Source organism: Bison bison, unplaced genomic scaffold, assembly GCF_000754665.1.
Source record: "Bison bison bison isolate TAMUID 2011002044 unplaced genomic scaffold, Bison_UMD1.0 scf7180017864384, whole genome shotgun sequence".
Lineage (NCBI taxonomy): Eukaryota > Metazoa > Chordata > Mammalia > Artiodactyla > Bovidae > Bison > Bison bison.
Window position 1 is genome coordinate 17,190,595 of NW_011494956.1, and position 10,564 is coordinate 17,201,158.

The 10,564-nt window shown below is 38.4% G+C and overlaps 1 protein-coding gene across 1 annotated transcript in view; it reads left to right on the plus strand.

The window, feature by feature from the left end:
- The window catches only part of RYK (receptor-like tyrosine kinase), a 110,382-nt gene extending 101,276 nt beyond the window's left edge, over nt 1-9,106 (plus strand). The window contains exons 19-20 of the mRNA XM_010858309.1: nt 6,091-6,227; nt 7,734-9,106. Coding sequence (XP_010856611.1) covers nt 6,091-6,227; nt 7,734-7,845 — 249 coding nt within the window. The 3' untranslated portion in view covers nt 7,846-9,106. The remainder of the gene's footprint in view (nt 1-6,090; nt 6,228-7,733) is intronic.
- Nucleotides 9,107-10,564: the final 1,458 nt, after the last annotated feature.

A 10,564-nucleotide genomic window follows, 5' to 3' on the forward strand; every position in this document is an offset into this window, starting at 1 on the left:
GATGCTCTACTGTGGTCAGATGAGATCATTCAGAATTGGACAAATTTTTTTTCTCATCATATATAATATTTTGAGATCAGCCTTGCATTATAAATACCTGAAGTAACAAAGTAAAAATCTCTGAATAGTCCCAACATTAGTGAACATTCCATCAAAGAGTAAAAAAGAATTTTATTTATATACCTGTTGACAAGTCACATCAGTGTGTTAGTGAACATCACATGTTATTAGTGAAAAAAGGTATTTTATATCTTTTGTGTATTAAGCTATAAAATAACACAAGTTGGAGAAGAGGATTAAGAGAAATAGAAGAACATTGTTACTCTCTACATGTTCCTTAAATGGACATAGCAATATATTTTACATAAAACTCTGGGAAAAACAGCCTGACCTTCTTACTGTGCCCTTTCCAACAACATCAAACAAGTGAAAATTATAGAATGTCTGTCTAAATTTAAAATAGTTCAGTTGTCAGAAGACTTGAGAGAACAAGTTTTCCACAAATCGTCCTTGTGCTATTTGGTCTTGATTTTTTTTTTAAAAGAGGGTTGGTGAGCCAACATGTAATTAATCAGTTTTTGTGTTGTTGTTAGCTTCTAAGGAAATGAAACTGCAACTTTCCATTTGGCTTTATTGTTCTTTTTTGGTGTTTATTAGTGCTGCAATTTGTAATACAGGAACCGTAGATGGTGCTTAGTGATAATGTGGACAAAACAATGTGAAAGAAGTACTTTTTAAAAGTCAGCTTATACATGTTATACTGTTATGATACTTGTGTATACTCCAGGTCACAGATACCACCAGCATTACTGTCTTAGAGTCAGAAGTTGTTAGAACTTCTTTTGTCAGTGGATGGGGTTACTGAAGTGGCAGCATCCACTTCTTACCAATTCTCATTGTTTCTTCCTCCAAGATTGTTTGGATTGATTATTCCTTCCCCACAGCTGCTGCCCCAATGAGTGAATAACAGATCCGTCTCATCTTGTTAAAGGCTCTGCTCCATCTGTGTAGTGAACTACTTTCCCTGTGGAAATAGGACACTACTTTAAAAATTAATCATTGCATTGACTAATTACTGTCATTATTAAGAGTTTATATAAAGTTTCAGTTCAGTTCAGTTCAGTTGCTCAGTCGTGTCTGACTCTTTGCGACCCCATGAACCACAGCACACAGGCCTCCCTGTCCATCACCAACTCCCAGAGTTCACTCAAACTCATGTCCATCGAGTCGGTGATGCCATCCAACCATCTCGTCCTCCGTCGTCCCCTTCTCCTCCTGCCATCAATCTTTCCCAGCATCAGGGTCTTTTCCAATGAGTCAGCTCTTCGCATCAGGTGGCTAAAGTATTGGAGTTTCAGCTTCAACGTCAGTCCTTCCAATGAACACCCAGGACTGATCTCCTTTAAGATGGACTGGTTGGATCTCCTTGCAGTCCAAGGGACTCTCAAGAGTCTTCTCCAACACCACAGTTCAAAAGCATCAATTCTTCGGCACTCAGCTTTCTTCACAGTCCAACTTTCACATCCATACATGACCACTGGAAAAACCATAGCGTTGACTAGATGGACCTTTGTTGGCAAAGTAATGTCTCTGCTTTTTAATATGCTGTCTAGGTTGGTCATAACTTTCCTTCCAAGGAGTAAGCATCTTTTAATTTCATGGCTGCAGTCACCATCTGCAGTGATTTTGGAGCCCAGAAAAATAAAGTCAGCCATTGTTTCCACTGTTTCCCCATGTATTTGCCATATAAAGTTTAAAGGTAGAAAATACCTGTGTGTAAGCAGGTACTTTCTTTTAACTTTATTAATTTGAAATCATTTTTCCATTTTTAAGCAGCATAGAATATTACTCTTAAACTGGTAAGTTTATGGAAATTTCAATAGACTCTGTCTCTGTGGAGATTTTAAAAATACAGACCCATCTGCATCTGATCCTGTTCTTTTCCCTCCTCCCAAAGTATAGACCTCAAGGATGGCCATGCTCTACCTAGTGGTAATAATTAATGAAAAAGATACTAAGTTCCGAAAAGCTTAACACTTTGGTTTGGTTATTTAGGATAACTCTGGTCTAAAAAAGAATTGAGAAGTGTTTCATCCTCCCCTGTTTTCTGAAAGAGTTTGTATATGATGGTGCTGTGGTTTCTGTTGTGTTCCCCCAAAAGATACATTGAAGCTCTTAACCCCTTTATCTCAAAAAGTGACTTTTTGGAATTGTTAGAGATAAAATGTTGAAATGAAGTCATAATTAAGGTAAACCTTAATCCAGTATGACTGATGTTATTATAAGAAGAGACACTGGCCTGCAAAGGGAGAATGATATGTGAAATAGAGGTAGAAATTGTACTACAGCTGCAAACTGAGGAACACTTAAGGATTGCTGGCAAACCACCAGATGCGAGGAAGAGGCAAGGAAGGATTCACCCCTACAGGCTTCAGAGGGAGAATAGCCCTGCTGACACCCTGATTTTGGACTTCTAGCCTCCAGAGCTGTGAGATAAATACCATTGTTCAAGTTACCTGGTTTGTGGTGCTTTTTATGGCATCCCTAGCAAACGACTTCACTTTCACTTCTCACTTTCATGCATTGGAGAAGGAAATGGCAACCCACTCCAGTGTTCTTGCCTGGAGAATCCCAGGGATTGGGGAGCCTGTTGGGCTGCCGTCTGTGGGGTCGCACAGAGTCAGACACGACTGAAGCGACTTAGCAGCAGTAGCAGCAGCAGCAAACGAATAATAGGCTTGTAATATTCTTTTCTTTCAAGCTTAATAGAACTCACCCAGTGAAATTGTTTGGATATAGAGTTTTCTTTGTGGAAACATTTTAAATTGTGAATTCAGTTTCTCTAAAAAACATTACTGAGCTATATATATTTTCTTTTTTGGTGTCTGTTTTGGTAATTTGTGTATATCAAGGAATTTGTTCATTTCATCTAAGTTGTTGAATTTATTGGCATAAAGTTGAGCTACTTGTAATGTTTTTTGACGTCTGTAGGGTCTGTAATGATGTTTCCTTTTTTATTCCTGATTTTGGTTCTGTCTTTTTGTTTTCTTTGGTCAGTCTAGCTTAGGGTTTCCTCACTTGGGGGCAATTTTGTACCCTCTGTCCTGGGGGGTTTGGGCATTTGGCAGTATCTGGAGGCATTTTCAGTTATCACTACTTGGGGCATCTAGTGGCTGAAGGCCAGGGATGCTGCTGAACTAAACATCCTGCCATGCACAAGGCAGCCTCTAGCAACAGAAATTCAGTTACTCCATAACGTCAGTAGTGCTGAGGTTAAGAAACCTGTTCTAGGATTTACAGTATACACATCCTGCTTTCAAATATTATGCCACTTCATATTTAATATAAGCAGCTTACAATACATTGTTTTCACTCATCCCTACCCATCCTTTATGCTGTTCTGGACATACATTTTATTAGGTTGATGCAAACATAATTGTGGTTTTGGACCATGAATTTTAAATCATTATAACTAGACTCAAACACATCTTTATTAATCAAAATAGGAAGCATTACAATCAACACATTTTTGCCAGTGAGAAATAAGTTTGTTTATTCCTGTAATGTAAAAATCCATTCTTTGGGATTCAGCAAACTCTCAGGAAAGCATTTTCTGCCTCCTCCTGGTTATGGAAGCATTTTCCCTGCAAAAAGTTGTAGAGATGCTTGAAGAAGTGGTGGTTGGTGAGGGGTCAGGTGAATATGGCAAATGAGGCAAAACTTTGTAGCCTAATTCGTTCAACTTTTGAAGCATTGATGGTGTGACGTGAGGTCTGGCATTGTCATGGAGAAGAATTGGGCCCTTTGTGTTGACCAATGCCAGCAGCAGGCATTGCAGTTTTTGGTGCATCTCATTGATTTGCTGAGCATGCTTCTCAGATGTAATGGTTTTGCTGGGATTCAGAAAGCTGTAGTGGATCAAACAGGCAGCAGACTAGCAAACAATGTCTGTGACCTTTTGGTGCAAGTTTGGCTTTGAGAAGTGCTTTGGAGCTTCTTAGTCCAACCACTGAGTTGATCGTCGCTGGTTCTTGTCTAAAATCCACTTTATATTGCATGTCACAATCTAATCGAGAAATAGTTCATTGTTGCATAGAGGAAGAGAAGATGACACTTCAAAATGACAATTATTTTGATTTTTGGTCAGCTCACAAGGTACCCACTTAACAAGTTTTCCACCTTTCCAATTTACTTCAAATACCAAATAACTGTAGAATGGTCCATGTTGAGTTCTTCAGCAGCTTCTCATGTAGTTGTCAACTGACGATGACCGGCCACTACACTTCTCATTTTCAAGCCTCTCGTCTCCTTTGCAAAACTTCTTGAACCACTTCTTCACTGCACATTTGTTAGCAGTTCCTGGGCCAATTGTGTTGTTGATGTTGTGAGTTATCTCTACTGCTCTACCCACTTTACAACCCATTTTGAACTTGGATAAGAAAACTACTCGAATTTGCTTTTTATCTAACATCATTTCCCTAGTCTAAAATAAATATGAAACAGCAAGTAATAAGTCATTAGCAAAAAAAAATAAATGTACATTAAAATGATGTATAACATAACGACATTTATTTAACAGTGTATTCCAGTATCAAATGGTAAATTTCAACAATGCAAAAACCGCAGTTACTTTTGCATCAACCTAAAACTTCTATTTATATTATAAACCCCACAGTACATGAGATTTTGCTTTAAACAGTCTATTAAGGAAATTTTTAAATGAGGAAAAAATACCTAGTTCATATGTTTTCGGCATTCTTCATGCTTTGACTAGATCCAAATTCCCATTGGTGTTTTTTCTTTCCACATGAAGAACTATTCTCATGTGTCTCACAGTGTAGTTCTGCCAGTGACATATTCTCTCAGCTTTTTTTTGAAAACCTGTATTCTGTCTTCATGTTTCAAGTATATTTTTGCTTAGTATAGAATTCTTCGACAATTTAAAAATAATCTAAAAGATACCATTGTACTGTTTTCTTGTTTGTCTAGATTATAATAAAAAATAAAGCTATTGTTCACTAATACATCTTTAAAAAATCTGTATACTTTAGAATATTTCTAGATTTTATTATTTTTTAAAAAATAGCTTAAAATTTAATGCATCGTGCTTAAATGTTTTAAACAGATCAGTTCTTGTGTTTTCCTCTCCTCTTTTTTCCTTTCCTTTTTTCCCCCCATCACTTATAAAAAGTGTATTTTGTGGCAAGTTATTTCTTTGAGCCTGTTTCCTCATCTGTAATGTCAGGCTACCAATGATGCTTATAGGTTTGTTGTGAAGGAAAAATGAAAAAATGAGAAAAAATGAAAAAAAGAAAGTCTAGAACTTGAAGGGATTCATAAACATGATAGCATGGTACACAGATATCATCCTCCTTATGCAGCTTCAGCTCCCCTGACCTCAAGGCTCACTCGTAGTAGCAGATGAGTGGGTATCCCAGTCTGAGTCCTTCCCTGCCTCATGGCAGCAGCTGCATGTAGACATATTCCTGCCAGCACTCCCCACATTCCTGCCATCCTCCCCAGAAGCCGCAGCTGAACTGAGGAGCCCGGTTGGACCATGACTAAGCACTGTTGCCACTGCTTATGATTTCTGCTCCTACCAATAGTTTACGTGTTGATTTTAAATGAATCTGGTCTTTTACGCAAGCAAGGTTGAAAGATATTCTTTCCGGATACTAAAATTTCCTGAATTTCTGTTAATTTAAATTATTTGAATATAGTAAAAATCCATGACATTGTATTTTACACGATTTACATTTCAACTTATCAACTATGCAGGCTAGCCATGGTATTTAAAGTAACACATTTAAATATTAGGAAAATTTTAGAAATAATTAATGATTTTGAGTGGTGGGGCTTGTAATCAACAATAATTCTTTCCAGTGGTTCTAATTACTTTAGAATATACAATAATAATATATTCATATTAAAGGATGCATTCATTGAAGTGTTCTTTTCTGTTCAACAAGAGAATCTAACTGGATGTGTCAAGAGTTGATTGGTATTTTTTATCCGTACCTGGCCACAAGTAGCAGCATTCTGACAACTGTGTTAAATACCCCCTCATGGTGTTGCTGCCCTTCTTCTCAGTGGGCCTTTGGAGTGACGCTGTGGGAACTCATGACTCTGGGCCAGACACCCTACGTGGACATCGACCCGTTTGAGATGGCCGCATACTTGAAAGATGGTTACCGGATAGCCCAGCCAATCAACTGTCCTGATGAACTGTAAGTTTCTTTCTGGGCTTGAAGACATGGGTTAGATTCCATTTACAATGATTGGATGAAAGCAATAAGAACAGGTATCCATACTAATACAGAGACTACTCTTCTGAGAATCATGCCTATTTGGACTTGAATTATACTCCTGTAGAGAAACCGTAAGCTTTCCTGATGGCTCAGTGGTAAAGAATCCATCTGCAATGCAGGAGATGCGGGTTCAATCCTTCAGTGAGGAAGAGGAGGACATGATAACCCACTCCAGTATTCTTGCCTGAAAAATCCCGTAGACAGAGGAGCCTGGTGGGCTCCAGTCCAAAGGGTCAGAAAGAGTTGGACACAACTGAGTGAGCATACACACAGAGAAACCACAAAGTCAGCCAGACTCATTCACTCTTGAGTGCGTTTGACATTAGGACTTTTTTGTCTCATATTTGTAGTGATTAATCCAAGATACTCATTTGCATAGTGAGAAAACACTGAACATGCTGTTAGTTATTCAGACGCCTGGTCATGTCCAACTCTTTGCAACCCCATGGACTGCAGCGTGCCAGAACTCTTTGTCCTTCACCATCTCCTGAAGTTTGCCCAAGTTCACGTCCTTTGCATTGGTGATGCTGTCCCACCATCTCATCATCTGACGCCCTCTTTTGCTTCTATATAGAGCCTTTCCCTTTGCCATCTGGCCTTGACAGCTGGTGTGAATTGATATACGTGTAAGGAAGAAATTCTGGTCTAGTGAGTGAAATACCTCCTGTCTCCCGCTTTTACCACATAGCTAGTCTTCCCATATAATGGGATCAGAGTGGGCAGGAGGCTCTTCAGGGGTGATGCAGTGCACACTGATTAAGTCTCAGTTCCAGAATCCCCTGAGGTTTTTATACTGTGGTGAGGGGGCAGCTTTGTACAGATTTTACTATAGATCCAGGATTCTTACAGCTTAGTTACAGCTTCCTCTTCCTCCAAGTTTTTTCTCTCACAACTTACGTACAGTTGACCCTTGAACAGTGTGGGTTTGAGCTCTGCAGGTCCACTTCCATGTAGATCTTTTTTTCAGTGATAAATGTTGCAGTGTCACACAGCCTGCGGCTGGTTGAGTCTGTGGATGTGGAGGAACTGGGGATATGAGGCTGACTATAGTTATATGCAGATTTTTGACTTGTGCAGAGGGTCAGCTCCCCTCACCCCTGTGTTCTTCAAGAATCAACTGTGCAGGATAAAGCAGATTATTATTTTGACTGTGTTTTAAATAGTTACATAAAATCTCTACTTGCTAGTATATTTTGACATGTTTCAGAATTGAAATCCACATGTAATGTCCAGATAACTCATTTTTGCTCTGCAAAGAGATTGATTTTTAATATGTCTTCCTCTCCACACCCACATTTAGACTGAAAACGTAGCTGGTATCATATTGATCAAAAGGTTAAGAGTAACACCTTGTGGAAAAACCCAAACTTTTTGGCCAACCCAGTATATCGTCAATAGGCAAATTTTCTGGTTTTGTCACTGCAGATTTGCCGTGATGGCTTGTTGCTGGGCCTTAGATCCGGAGGAGAGGCCCAAGTTCCAGCAGCTGGTCCAGTGTCTCACAGAGTTCCATGCAGCCCTGGGGGCCTATGTCTGACTCTGCTGTCACAGTCTCACAGCGTCAGGAGGAAGGTGCCTGCCGGGCCTGCTTGGAGCCAATCTTGGATGCCACATACGTCACGCAGCGCCACAGAAGCACATTTGTCTTCCAGAACACCGTGCCTTAGGAATGCTTTAGAATTTGAACTTTATAAGACAGACTTAATGATACGGAATATTTTCTAGATATCACTTTTATTAGATTGAACTGAAAATGTTTGTGTAAATTTTTTGGCCAAATTTTTTTTTAAACATAGTTAACTTTGGACTAGGGTACATTGTTACAAAATAAATAAACAGTTTTTAAAATTGTTTAAACATGGATATTTGGAATAGCTATCTTAGTGCCAACAGCTTTTTATTTTTTTACTTCATCAATGTAGGTGATTCACCTTTAAAGTTTTTTGTTTGTTTGTTTGAATATCACCAGTCTTGGGAATGGTTTGTCTTCAAGATGCAGTACTTTTTCTTAGGAAAAGAAAAACACAAAAAGATGTTGGTTTGCCTTGTACAGGAAAAGCTAATGTTGGAGGAAGAAGACTTAAAGAAAAGCTAGAGAGGAAAAAAGAACAATACTTACTAGAAATAGTAACTGGCCTTTCATGGAAAATTGTTTCTTTTTTAATTTTTTTTTTTAATGAAAAAGGGTTCTGCTTTCTTATTTTGGGGGAAGTAGGAACTGAGTTCATTGAAACATCTTAAATTTGGCAGAACCTAGCATTTCTGAGAACCAAGAGTGGGCTTGGGGGCAGGTCAACAGTAAACAATGGTGATTTTATTTATTTTTACTCTTTGGAAAGGAGATAACAAAATTCCAGAAAGTGAAATCCTGTTTTTATAGTTAAGACTCCCTTTTCTTGCACCTAGAATAGTGCTATGCACAGAATGGGTGCTTGAGTTGTTGTGAGTTAAAAAATGTAAACAGGTAGATTTTGTGCTTACTTTCAAGGCTGACCTAAGTATAAAATTTTTTTTTTTTTTTTTAAAGAAAACACTTGAAAAATTAAAATATTTGTTTTATATTATGACAGTATTGAAAATGTTCTTCATAATGAATGATTGTTTGTGTCTGATAAATCTCTGAACACACAACAGCTGGATACCCTGTTTCGTTTCATGCATGTCTCACTCAGGCTCCCAACACAAGTGCAGTTGACTGTACTCAGCCACCAGGTTCTAATAAAAAGTTGAGATTATTATTACAGGACAGTATTAAAATGCTAAAGCTTTTCTCCAGAGCCATTAAATTCAGGGTATATGTGTTTATGCTTGGCTATAGTTGGCCTAAGGCAGAGGTGAATGGGCCTCTTAAATGTTAATAGCTAGGCCTGCAGGTGCCTGCCTCTGCTCCCATCCTCACGAAAGAGAGTAGAGAGAGTATGTAGCAGGTGAAGGCTTTTGCTGTTGTTAAAAGGAGCTTTATGAATCAGCAGTTCATTTGGGAAAATAGCTCACATGATTTGTGCTCTGCTATAAGCAGCCAAAATCATGGTCTCTCCATGTGCTTCTTTTTAATACTGGTTCTTCGGTTTTTTGAAATACTCAGTCCCCTAAAGGGCCAGCTCTTTTAAAGCTCTTTGAACTTTGTAAGTCATAGAAGTTTGGGTTCACAACCTGCAATCTTAGAAGGCAGTCAGTCAACAAATATTTACAGCATTTACTGTATATTATTATGCACATGAAGTGAGTGGTTAAGCTCTGGCATCACTTCTAACATTCAGTGCATGTTTTTAAGTGTATGTTATGTGATGTTTTAAGTGATAGTATGTTGTTTAGATATCACAGTTCGGTACACAAGATCAGTTCAGAGAAAAAAGTGCTGTCATTGACTTCTACCCTAAGTTGGCATGTAGTAAGAGGTGCTCTCAGTTTGCTTGGATGTGCAGTGCCTTTAACCGTATCTCTGTTTATAAGTTATTTTATGTATGTATATTTGTTTTAGAGGTGGTTTAAGACTTAGATAGGTTTTTCTTGCTGAACTGCTTGGAGTCATTGGCTTCAACGCAAACATCAGTTATAAGATTTCCATGGCTGGTCTCGTTCCAGTGGTTTGTGGATATTACTGAATAGATTTTGTAGAAAATGTAATTTTTATAGGAAAGAAGCAAATTGGCAAAGTGCTGGTGTGGTATAAGCTGACTCTAGTGACCAAGAGCGCTGTTACATTCTCTCCTTTCTTGTAACAACCCCATTGTAAGAAAATTTTCTTTCTAAAAGTAAGGAAGTTTGGGTTATTCATTCAGTTTGTATTTATTGAGAGCCCACTATACATCTGGCCTTCAAGATATGCAGGGAATAAGACTTTGATGTCCCTCCCATTTTAGGTATCACATTCTATTTAGAAGACTCAGATAATGAACATAAGCAAGTGCCGGGGTCCAGCCCCAGTGGATCCAGGGAATTCGAAGCGGGGACGGCGTCAGCGAGGATCAGGAAACAATTGCTTAATTAAATGTTTTTGTTTTTGTTTTATAATTTTATTTTTAAACTTTACATAATTGTATTAGTTTAGCCAAATATCAAAATGAATCCATCACAGGTATACATGTGCTCCCCATCCTGAACCCTCCTCCCTCCCCATACCATCCCTTTGGGTCGTCCCCGTGCACTAGCCCCAAGCATCCAGTATCGTGCATTGAACCTGGACTGGTTTCTCGTTTCATACATGATATTTTACATGTTTCAATGCCATTCTCCCAAATTAATTAAATGTTAAT